Source organism: Amia ocellicauda, chromosome 4 (assembly GCF_036373705.1).
Source record: "Amia ocellicauda isolate fAmiCal2 chromosome 4, fAmiCal2.hap1, whole genome shotgun sequence".
Taxonomy (NCBI): Eukaryota; Metazoa; Chordata; class Actinopteri; order Amiiformes; family Amiidae; genus Amia; species Amia ocellicauda.
This window is the reverse complement of record NC_089853.1, coordinates 29,730,133-29,743,383: the sequence shown is the minus strand read 5'-3', so window position 1 is coordinate 29,743,383 and position 13,251 is coordinate 29,730,133. Positions and strand designations below refer to the sequence as shown.

Genomic DNA, 13,251 nt, shown 5'->3' with positions numbered 1-13,251 from the left:
AAAGATAACAGATAACATGCCACAGGTTAACAACCTGTCCAGTCAAACCCTAAGAGAAATCAGGATTAATGAGGAGGAGGTACTAAAGGGGCTAGCAGAATTAAAAACAAACAAATCACCTGGGCCAGATGGTATATTTCCAACCGTACTTAAAGAAATGAGGGAAATTATTTATAGGCCGCTAAGTAAAATATTACAAATGACACTTAGAACAGGGGATGTGCCAACTGACTGGAAGACAGCAAATGTCATACCAATCCACAAGAAAGGGGACAAAACTGAGCCAGAAAATTACAGACCAATCAGTGTCACCCGCATTACTTATAAAATGTTGGAAAAAATTATAAGACAGAAATAGAGGAGCATCTTATTGAAAACCATATTCTTGGAGATAGTCAACATGGGTTTAGACGAGGCAGATCATGTCTTACTAATTTATTAGAATGTTTTGAATATGCAACTGCAGCTGTAGATCAAGTGAAAGCATATGATATAATATACTTGGATTTTCAAAAAGCTTTTGATAAGGTTCCACACCAAGGACTGATCCTCAAATTGGAAGCTGTAGACATTCAGGGTAATGTAAGTAGATGGATTATGAACTGGTTGATGTATAGGAAACAGAGGGTGTCAATTAGAGGAGTTGCTTTTAACTGGAGTGAGGTTGTTATGTGCAGGTAACCAAAATGTACACTATACTTACACTACGGAAGGAATAGAAGTACATGAAGTAACGCATGAGAAAGACCTATGAGTCTATGTGGACTCCTCACTTTCTCCATCCAAACAATGTGGGGAAGCAATAAAAAAGGCAAACAGAGTGTTAGGGTATATTGTCAAAAGTGTAGAATTTAAAACAAGGGCAGTAATGTTCAGACTGTACAATGCACTAGTTAGAGCTCATCTGGATACTGTAGACAGTTCTGGGAACCACAATTCAAGAAAGATATCGCTGCTCTAGAGGCAGTTCAGACGAGAGCAACCAGACTTATTCCAGGTCTGAAGGGAAAGTCCTACTGAGAGACTGAGGGAACTGAACCTTTTCACCCTGGAACAGAGGAGACTACGTGGTGACTTGATTCAAGTATTCAAAATCATGAAGGGCATCGACCATCTCAAACCAGAGGAGCTTTTCCAGATCAGCAGGGACACAAGCACCCAGGGACACAAATGGAAATTGGGCTTCAAGACATTCAAGATGGAAAACAGTAGACACTTCTTCACATAGAGAAGTGTCAGAATCTGGAACAAACTCCCCAGCAATGTGGTTGAATCTAACAATTTAGGAATATTTAAAAATAGACTGGATAGGATCCTTGGATCACTTAGTTATTAATGGACACCAAACGAGCATGATGGGTCAAATGGCCTCATCTTGTTTGTAAACTTTCTTATGTTAAGTTCTTCTGCTGATGTCACCCTTAGAAGCACTGGGTAACTGGTTTCCAGTTCTCTTCAAAACAGTCATGACTTCTTTGTTACTTGTTTATTAAAAAACTGAGCTCCATGAAGGTGATGAAGCAAACAAACAGTACAGCATCTGAGTACTTAGATGGCAGTGGGTGCTTAATGTCAATATCTCAGTTGGAAAGTTAGGGTTGCCCTTTAAGACTGTCTTATTAGTGCCTGATTAGGATGTCTTTCTGCTGTGCATCTCCATCACTAAAAAAAATTATTCGAGCTTTGGAAGGACATGATAAAACTCATCACAGGGAAAATGACTTCCTTTTAAGTTTTAATTGAGATGCGTCACATCAGCTCACATCAGAATTTGGAAGAGGCCTTGTAAAAAGAGAAATCTGAGAGAAACAAAAGGAAAATGTAGAAATGGACCAGAAAAGATAAAGGATATTGGATATTAAACAAAACATCTTCCTGCCGATGCATTCTAATAAAGTTCTAACTGTCTCCAACTTCATTTTACTTTACAAACTCCAAATAGCTCCAATCTAGCTATGGCCCAGAAGGATAATCTTATCTGTCAAATGTCAGGTCTGTGGACAACGTGTCTGCCGAGGCTCATGTTTGAATGCCAGCTTCCTGAGTGGGAAATAAAAAAATCATCTAGGGTAGATCGAAGTTGAAATTCTTCAGAGTAGTAAAAAGAGCTTGCAAATTTTTAAGCTATCTAAGACAGAGAAGATTGAAACCTGATATTATTTTGCTGCTGTTTTCAGTCTAGAAAATTCTCATAGATATGAAGACAGGAAACATCAGAATGGCTTTTATTGTTAGCATTACTGTTATGCCAGCCAGATGCCATTTACTTGTTCTTGTACAGAATTCTCACACACTGGCCATGATATTTATGTTATCCACCACTTAACACCAGAACACTGTTGCCAAGTGTCTGTTTTAAGCTTCGGATGTTTCATCTTTCCCTTTAATAAAGAGTACCCTTAAATGTGAGCCTGCATCCCTACATGGGGAAATGTGTGTGTGTTTCATATTGAAAGTTGTTTTCGACCCCTAACCCTTTAGGTGCAACACAGAAGAACACATTGTAAGTTTCTGTGGGGAAAACAGTCTTTCCAGTCGTTGCAGTGGTCATTCTCATCCTCTCTCTGTACTCTACAGCCCAGCCACCATTCACCATGTGTTTTCGGGTCAAGTTCTACCCACCGGACCCTGCTGCTCTGAAAGAAGAAATCACCAGGTGAGGCTTTGGGACTTCTCTCTACTCTACAAACAGACACCAGTCAAAATGCTTGCTACGTGACTTACTGCAGATTCACCACATTTTACACACCAGTTTGCAATCTTTGCTCCATTTTCCCAAACTCCATTTAAAAGCCACCCACTCTTCCTGTTTGATTTGAACTGAAAATAATATCTCTTTTTCACACATGCTGTACAGTGTTCGTTCTAGACTTACAGCTGTGAGCTTCAGAGAGGTAGCAGAAAATTTAGCCGTGGAGCACTAGTTTGAAAATCTCCCTGGGAATGTCAGTAAATTGTTAACACACACACACACACACACACAATGTGTAACCCTGAAAGCATTTCTGAAGTTCAAATATACATAAAAGCAAGGTCTGGAAGTCCATTAGTCACTCTGCAGCAGCAGTTTTTGATGCATAGTGCACCCTCATTACCACTCTGTAAGTCAAATTGTATATAAGCATGGCTGATTATGTACAGTACTGTTAAGACAGAGCAGTGTTTCAGGGAAGAGAAGGCAGGATTTGGTATTCGTTTGCCAGGAAGCCTGTGGTCCAGCTGTATGTGAACATTCTGGGATACAGTTGTCGGGGGGATTGCTCCATAAATTTACAGAGTAACCTCAGTAGGACGTAAATGATTTGGATGGATGTCCTTTGGTGTTTATTTGAATGTTGCTGCAATAGTAGATGCTGCATGTCTGTGTGCTGACCTTTACTGATTCAAACAAATATTAAATATGCTGTGCACACATTGGATGCAAAGCGGAGAGCGGATGAGTACAATCCTCAATCAGATCAGCAATGCCTGATAAGGACATTTCACTTGGCAGTCTCAGGCAGGCACCAATGCAGTGACAGGGGTTTACCTTGGGAACTTTCTGTTCAACTAAGTACATACAACTTGTGTGTGTGTGCCCCTATGTTAATTGTTTTAATCTTTAAAAAATAATTTGATGCCTTTCTCCAAAGTGACTTGTAATCAACAATACAACTTATCTTGGAGGGGCTTGTAAAAAGTGTGCCACATTTACATGGGGCAGAGCAGTTCAAAAAACAAACAAGAAAACATTTTTTTCAAATGAAGCAAAACTACAGGACAAAGATTGCAAAACTAGCAAGACTGCATTAACATCCAGCCCAGAGTTTAGAAATGATCTGATCTTTTGTAGTGCACAGTGTGAGGTAGTGCTGTGCTGGTGATACTAGTTCATAGGCCCAAATGCAGAGATATGGATCACCGTATTTCTTATAAAGACGCTTCTGCAGGTATACAGTTTGTACACCAATCTAAACTGGATTAAACTTTAGACCACAAAAGCCTTCCATATTAATATTTAGCTTGAATTCCCTTTTTTCCTTTCTCATTTTGATGCCTTGGTTAACGAAGCGTCAGTGGGCAGAAGGAGGTCTGACATGTTATACCACTTTGGTGTCTGAAAGCATCTCTGCATTCTTCATTAAAGCAGCCCGGATCAGTAGCCTCTGCTTTATAGTGTAAATGAGCAACTTTCGTCATTTGCTAGAGAGAAAACAGCATGCTGTATCTGCAATCCAGGCTTCTTCTGGCACCCTGCACCCGGCTCAGTGCACTTGTCCAGCCTGATGGAGTGTTCCTAAAGTGGAGAGGACTGTTTCTCTGCTTGCTGGCCTCTGCTGCACTCTCCTATAAATGAGCATCCCTGTGCCTGGAACAAAAAGCCCCAGAGGGCCCACAAAATGAAGCCTGACACTTGGAAACAATCACAGTCATGCAGAGAAAGAAATGCAGTGGCAGTAGCAGATTTGTGATTCCTTGCTCCTGCTAGTTCACTGTTCTTTTCTTTCTCTTTTTTTTAAGAAAGTAAAACAAATTATAATCTTGCAGCAGTTTTCTTTCATTGAAGGGCAAAGAGGACCCAGGTTCTACAGCCTGCATCACATTCTCCGACCTGTCGTGAAATGCGATGGAGGCTCTGTGATTCGGGTGTAGAAATGTGCATAGAACATAAGAACTTAAAGAACATAAGAAAGTTTACAAATGAGAGGAAGCCATTCAACCCATCGTGCTCTTTTGGTGTCCATTAATTAAGTGATCCAACGATCCTATCCAGTCTCTAGAGATGTGTCTGGCTAAGAAAACTTTGGACTTGAGGGTTTCAGACGTGGATTTGAAATCACTTTAGTCCTCAAAACCTTTGGTTTTATTTGAATTCTACTGAAGCAAATAATAAAAGACAGAGCCGGCCTGGTGTACAGGCAGACTAGGCAGTTGCCTAGGGCCCCAAAATATTAAAAGGCCCCTAAAATATGACATAAATAATATTTTTTGACAATAACAACAACACAAAGAAGTTCTGACCGAGGGCTTTTGCTCTGCACACAATATGCCGACCATAAGTGGAGTGACTGAGATGTAGTGCGAGCATTTACCCATTACAACATGCACAATTATTTTATGTGGATGTTTTTTTTTTTCTTCAAAATATTGCATTTGGTGCAATATTGAAATTGTGTTACTTTTACCATTTGTTATTGTTATCATTACAGTTGACTTGCATATTGATAATTGCATACTCCTTTTTATTGCATAAACAGCTGGTCCCATTTTAAAATTGATTTGTTTTAATGGACACATGCTTCCGTTAAATGCATAATTTGAATTATTGCACACAATTGGTCCCATTCACAATTTCACAATGCATTGTACACCTGATAATTGGTGCTGTCCAGTGCAGTACATTTCAGATTTATATCAAATACTTTTTTCATACTTTTCATGAAAACAAAACAAAGAGAATTTAACAGCTACACACTTTTTCATTTGCTATAGAGTAGTTTTCATAATAACTCATTAATAACTTATTGGCCTACTTTTTTATATGAAGATGTGAGCTAGTGAAATTCATTAGTACATTTGAGGACATATGGCTAGATATATATGACAAAGAGTGAAAGTAAAACAATTTAGAGAAAATAATGAAAAAAGTAATCATATTTTTGTTAGCCAGTATTTTGTTTTCCGTTGCCAAGAAGCAGTGTTTACTTTTCAATGATACATTATTCTGTACTATATCCTAGCTTGATAGAGATTGAGTTCTTGTAGCTTTATGTGCAATAACATATTTTCCTTCTGATTTATGTCTATTTTTGTGCTTCTAATACCATAAGCCTACAGTTACTGATTTATAATTTTAGGCTTTTGTCGGAATTAATTGCTGAAGTCCACTGTGCTCTGTACTGGTGATTAATCTGATTTATATTGCAGTGAAAGGGGGTCTCCTAATTTTCTGGACATATTTAATGTGCAAGTGCAATATAGTATTTTCAGTACCGAGTATTTTTGGTGTTGGTGTTTTGTTACCTAAACTGTTTTAGTTATTACTGTTATTTAAATGTACACAGTGCACTATTTACATTTGTATTTATTACTATCTATGTTGTCAACATGTACAGTGTATGTTAAAGTGCGAAGTCCTGTGGTGTTCACTATTTAAAAGTTTGTGTCTTTCAGTTTTACATAGACATTTTATTTTTGTGAGGTGAGGGGCCCCACAACCAAATCTCGTCTATGACCCCCAAAAGGCTCAGGCTGGCCCAGCATGACACATTAATCACTCCCTGTGACACGTCTCCCTTGAAGCCAGCTGTAGTAGCAGAAGTACCAGGACCATTGAGGTTCAGTGTGAGATGGTGTTAAGAGTGATTACTGTTTAGGGTGACACAGTTAAAACAAAAATAGTTCAACAAGATAAAATAAATGCTTTTCTAATTCTTTCACATGGGACTAAAAAGCTCTGTTTCAATAATATGTATTTACCTGATAATTACCTTACCTTATAATTCTTATGACAAAAGATTGACTGGCAAGAGATGAATATATAAGAATGGGTCCCACAAGGGAAGATGTTTTAACACAAACTGATACCAGAAAGACTAGTGCCTAGAATACAACAAAAACAGCGGAGCAATACTATTGAATATGTGTGTAGAGCAGTACATTAAAGTACACTTACATAAAAATAAAAAAACATAGGATACCCTATAGATGTAGGTAAAAGCATTAAATACCAACTATTTGTAAAGAATCTTAATTTGTTCTGACTGTGCCCCCCCAAATCATTTAGCTGCATGACTGGGGCTGTCTATAATCCCTTGAGCAAAATAGCAATTCAACTGATGGTCTCCCTACCACCAGCCCTGTTACCATACAATTCACAAACAGAATCAATACTCTCACTTCCTTTCCATAAACTTCAATGAGATGCAGCCACTTTCTGCAACACGGCATATACAGGGTGTCCCATAAATCTGGAATCATAGGGAACAATAATTAATTCATATTTAACACCATTACTCCTGTCATCATTCACAGTGTGCTGCTGACTGGGTATCTCATCTGGATTTGAGCACGTTCATAGCATTTGAATTGTACATTTTGTAAATTTCTATAATTTTTTCAAGGATTCCAGACTTATGGGACACCGTGTATAAGGCAGAACCAAACAAATACATTTGCTCCTAATGGTCTAAATGAACTCTGCACATGTAAACATTTATGAGCAGAATACAAATCAGGTGTTGCAATTTTAAACATTCAGTAAAAAAGGGTGAAACTCACGATTTATACAGTGCCTTATATAATAATTAATGGCATCCAATTACACCATACGTTAAATGTTTAAAAATATTAAGCCCACATAAAATACACATTTGTTACACATGTATAAAAATAATCACCATCATCAATAAGACATTGTATTGTGCAAAACTCCCAACTTTCACAGCACAAATGCAGGCACACACTGCAATGCACACAAACACGTTAATATTTTACAAGTGATGCAGAAGGAAATAGACTAACTCTCATCCATCCAATTAGTCTTCCTCTGAACATCATAAAGCAAAGAAAATATATATGTGTGTGTGTGGGGGGGAGAGAAAGAGAGAAAGAGAGATATGTGTATATGTACAGTGAGGGAAAAAAGTATTTGATCCCCTGCTGATTTTGTATGTTTGCCCACTGACAAAGAAATGATCAGTCTATAATTTTAATGGTAGGTGTATATTAACAGTGAGAGACAGAATAACAACAAAAAAATCCAGAACAACGCATTCAAAAAAGTTATATATTGATTTGCATGTTAATGAGGGAAATAAGTATTTGATCCCCTATCAATCAGCAAGATTTCTGGCTCCCAGGTGTCTTTTATACAGGTAACGAGCTGAGATTAGGAGCACGCTCGTTACCTGTATAAAAGACACCTGTCCACAGAAGCAATCAATCAATCAGATTCCAAACTCTCCACCATGGCCAAGACCAAAGAGCTGTCCAAGGATGTCAGGGACAAGATTGTAGACCTACACAAGGCTGGAATGGGCTACAAGACCATCACCAAGCAGCTTGGTGAGAAGGTGACAACAGTTGGTGCGATTATTCACAAATGGAAGAAACACAAAATAACTGTCAGTCTCCCTCGGTCTGGGGCTCCATGCAAGATCTCACCTCGTGGAGTTTCAATGATCATGAGAACGGTGAGGAATCAGCCCAGAACTACACGGGAGGATCTTGTTAATGATCTCAAGGCAGCTGGGACCATAGTCACCAAGAAAACAATTGGTAACACACTACGCCGCGAAGGACTGAAATCCTGCAGTGCCTGCAAGGCCCCCCTGCTCAAGAAAGCACATGTACAGGCCCGTCTGAAGTTTGCCCATGAACATCTGAATGATTCAGAGGAGAACTGGGTGAAAGTGTTGTGGTCAGATGAAACCAAAATCGAGCTCTTTGGCATCAACTCAACTCGCCGTGTTTGGAGGAGGAGGAATGACCCCAAGAACACCATCCCCACCGTCAAACATGGAGGTGGAAACATTATGCTTTGGGGGTGTTTTTCTGCTAAGGGGACAGGACAACTGCACTGCATCAAAGGGATGATGGACGGGGCCATGTACCATCAAATCTTGGGTGAGAACCTCCTTCCCTCAGCCAGGCCATTGAAAATGGGTCGTGGATGGGTATTCCAGCATGACAATGACCCAAAACACACAGCCAAGGCAACAAAGGAGTGGCTCAAGAAGAAGCACATTAAGGTCCTGGAGTGGCCTAGCCAGTCTCCAGACCTTAATCCCATAGAAAATCTGTGGAGGGAATTGAAGGTTTGAGTTGCCAAACGTCAGCCTCGAAACCTTAATGACTTGGAGAGGATCTGCAAATAGGAGTGGGACAAAATCCCTCCTGAGATGTGTGCAAACCTGGTGGCCAACTACAAGAAACGTCTGACCTCTGTGATTGCCAACAAGGGTTTTGCCACCAAGTACTAAGTCGAAGGGGTCAAATACTTATTTCCCTCATTAACATGCAAATCAATGTGTAACTTTTTTGAAATGCGTTTTTCTGGATTTTTTTGTTGTTATTCTGTCTCTCACTGTTAAAATACACCTACCATTAAAATTATAGACTGATCATTTCTTTGTCAGTGGGCAAATGTACAAAATCAGCAGGGGATCAAATACTTTTTTCCCTCACTGTATGTGTGACAGTGTGGGAAGGTAGATCCAGCACTGCCGGGGCTCTTAGACATGTTTAAGCTACACAATGGCAGGGTTGTGCATATTGTTGTGAAATATGTACACTTTATTTGTACATTGAACAAACCAAAGAAAACATACAAAACTTCAAAACAAAACCTAACACTTTGTTGAGCATAAACTACACATTTAAATCTGTCCCTCTCTAAAACATAACTAATAATAACTACAAACACAAGACCAGTCCAATATGTAATTCATAGTCCGCTCACTCATCTCTAGATTCTCTCTGGTGTGAATGCGCCGGTGATATTTATGGCTGTTTGCATGACAGAAGCTCTTCCCACACAGGGTGCAGCTATACAGTTTCTCGCCCATGTGAATGCACTGGTCATAGGATGTCACCTTTCCAGCAAGTCTCTGATGCTCTTGTGACTGAATTGAAGTAAATCCCTGCAGCAGTGTTCCAACATGTAGTGGAAAGCATTCCCAGAAGAGTGGAGGCTGTGTGTTAAGGTACAAAGCTTCAGTTGAAGCAACCCTTCGGATTCCCCAGTGAATCAGGCACCCCAGTGAGCGCTTCTAGTAACAGAGGAGACTTTTCAACAGGAGACAGGCCCGGGAAGTAAAGTCACAGACACTGAAGTCTGTTCGTTTACCTTCAGTTTATTGAAAGTTTCACACGGTCTTTTATACATCGACAAGCAATATTTCAATGGAGTTTCGGGGCCGTCCCGAACCTGGATGATATTTTCTTGACATATGTCTCGGGGCTGTTCCGAGATACGGGAAGCAATAATTCATAAGGTATTCTTTATAATTAGGGAAACAATATTTCATCCAGACATGGAAGCACTGGTACCAAGGACACAGCACACACTATACTGATAAGAACGTGTTATACAGTTTCGGTTCGTTAACTGAAGAATGTCCACGGCAGTAGAAATTATCTCTATCTGCCACACAGATAAGTCTGAGCAGAGAAATCATAAGAGCAGAGAAAACCTAATAAGAGCAAGTTTTAACTAGTAACTTACTGGAAAGTTTCTTATATTTTCTAACAGTTTACAGAGGGTATATACAATACATAGGGGGAAATTTTCCCCCAACACTGTTATAGCAGCGATGGGGAGACCAACTCCATATTAATGCCCATGATTTTTGAATGAGATGGACACAAGCAGGTGTCCATATACTTTTGGCCATGTAGTCTAAATGTTTAAAATCAATAGCTCAATGTGCTCAATATCATTGCTTTCTATAGGTGGCCTAAAAATTGTCTGTTACATTAATATTAGATGGAAAATGTCCTTCAGTGAAACCACATTCAGTCTAACCAGACTTATCAGATATACCACAGTATGTTGGTGGTCATACCACTTGAGATAAAGCAGGAACTCTGCATTTAACAGATGTATTGATTACTTATTATGAAGAGCCAATAGACATACTTTTTGTTATGAATAGCCAAGTTTGACATTATTGATTTACATAAAATTTTCTTAGAGTTTCAATCTTGAGATCTCAGTAGCCGCATTTTATCTGGGAAAAAATATATGGGCTCAGATCTAAAACATACATCTATATACATTATAGATCAGTGGTTGGCAAGTGCGCACACACACACACACACATATACATATACAAGCAGGCCTACAGATAGATGTATCTGATGTTACAAATGGATCTTGCTCTTGCTGCTAGTGAGAAGTCTTATTGAATCGTTGAAATGGGAGTTGAAGATTAAGATGATTGATACCACTCCGCAGCGCTGGCATCCCCAGCCTGCCTAACTCTTTGCACTGCAGTGCGGTCGTGTCTTTATGTTGAAGGAAAATTACTGAACTGCAGATGAATTTGTCATCGTGAGGCTGGTGTTGTGTTTAAACGCACACATTCATGGCCAGTGTGTAATGATACCCACTGTCTTTCTACGCTGCTTCAGCCAGACATGTAAGTGATTGAAGGCTTAGCTTCAGATCTTACAGGACCTTGTCAAAGCTGAACCTGCCTGCTCCGTCTGTAATTGCAGCTTTTTGAAGGTGGCATTTTGCTTTTGCCACTGTTATACCATAGAGCCTTCTAAAGAAATGTCATAATACATCTGCTGCAACAGATTTAATTATTATTTTTAAAGCTTAAACTGTGATTCTCATTTATCTATCAGAACAATGGTTTGGTCCTTGTTTGCAGCTTTATTAGGTCTTTGCCCTTTCTATTTGTAAAGGTGAAATCTCTCTTTATTTTGGGGGCCATGAATTACAGCTTTGTTAAAGTTTTCAAATAAAAACTTGTCTCCCATGACAATGAACAGAGGGGGTTGAAAATGTGCTATTAAGACAACAGTAAGGCATAGATGAGGATTATTGCTCTTCTCAGCATTTCTATAGTACAATCACTCCTTACAATAAGATAGAAAATACAGTGCATGTATATATATATATATATATATATATATATATATATATATATGTGTGTGTGTGTGTGTGTGTGTGTGTGTGTGTGCCATTATTTGCAAAAAACTATGAATAATTTACCTCAAATATTATTTTGTTTGAGCTATTAGAAGCAAGAGATTAACACATGACTAAAGCTTAAATCGTTTTTTTATGTGTGTTACGTGATATTGCATCTTTCTTATCCAATGAAAGACAGACCTGACATGGAATAATGAGCCGATTTCACAATTTTTTTTATTTGGTCTGGAAAATAAAATATTGCTCAGTATTGATAAAAAAATTGTATTTGGTCATAGATTTAATTGTTTTCAGTTTTCTCTCTGATCAGCTGATTTCACACACAAGACAGAGCTGGATTTGGTCTTACATGTTAGATTTCAGAAGTATCATAGTTGATGGATGTAGCCTTCCTTACCTGACCTCTCAGATGCCCTCGCCAAGCAATTTGGGATTTCACTACATGTTATTGTGCTGACACATGGGTCGCAATGTGAAACTCATAACAGTCAGAGATGCCTTGCCAAGCACTGCATGTTCTTCTGCACTGACTCATTCATAACCATGTGGATGTGGGGTCAACAAAGTGGCTACCTTGGTTTTGTGGGGCAGCAATTATTTTCATTTTTATCATAAACTGGTGTGGATAATGAGCCCTAAGAGAAGTTATTAAAATTGTGCTCTTTCTTTCTTCTCATTCTCAGGTTTTGTGTTCCATCAGTAATCTTCCTAATTTGCCTAATTAACTAAGTAGCTAATTTGAACTAAAATACAGACTACATGGTAGTCAGCTAGAAGAGAAGGGCCAAGTGTATTATGAATATGATTTTTGTATGAGCATAAGAAATCAGTTTAAGAATGTGCTTTAAAGAGGGGGAATAAGTGATGAGCTACTCCAGTCATTTTTGCATGCATTGCATACATTGACTAAAAACTGAATTCATTTTACTGAAAAAAGCAGTCAGAGAAATGTTTTCTGAAGTAAAGATTTAGAGACGTGAAGTGGAAATACATTCTGGGAGCTTACTGAACAAAACCCCTGCATTCCAATAAGAGAGTCGTTGTCTTCTGAACTTAACTGGATGAGGGGTAATGGAAGAAATTAAAAATGGCTAAGAAAAAGTTTGAAAGGTCCTCCACATTACTCCCTTGTGGTGTGTTTGGTGGCATATAAATTCTTTGAGTGGTTGAGAAAGCTAGCATGTCAATACGAGCTAAAGGATCCATTTAAATTATACATGATTACCCTTCAGTTTGCTTGGAGACATTAGCATTTGACAGCCTTCTGCTTTTTTCAAACTGTCTGAAATCAGGTCATCCATAAAAACTCCCGATACCCTGTGGTATTGTCTGCTGGTTAGCTTGACAGAAAAGAGATTTTATACAGTTTTTGACCATGCGAGCAGAGCAGAACATAACTGTTAAGCAAAATGTGTTAAGATTAAATATATCATAACCATCAGCCTATATCGATCCACTGCTGGATGAAGGCCTCCCCAAGATGTTTCATCTTGCTTTGGTCTACACCATCTCTTTTCCATGTCATGCCAGCAACGTTTATGATTTAATCTTCCCATCTTTTATGAGGTTGTCTTCTAGATCTTTTTTCATCTCTTGGTATCCGT

The 13,251-nt window shown here is 38.8% G+C and overlaps 1 protein-coding gene across 2 annotated transcripts in view; it reads left to right on the top strand.

The window, feature by feature from the left end:
• The window catches only part of LOC136748235 (FERM domain containing 5a), a 147,912-nt gene that overhangs the window by 108,263 nt on the left and 26,398 nt on the right, over positions 1-13,251 (top strand). For both annotated transcript variants that reach the window (XM_066701817.1, XM_066701816.1), the window contains exon 4: positions 2,578-2,656. In XM_066701817.1, coding sequence (XP_066557914.1) covers positions 2,578-2,656 — 79 coding nt within the window. The remainder of the gene's footprint in view (positions 1-2,577; positions 2,657-13,251) is intronic.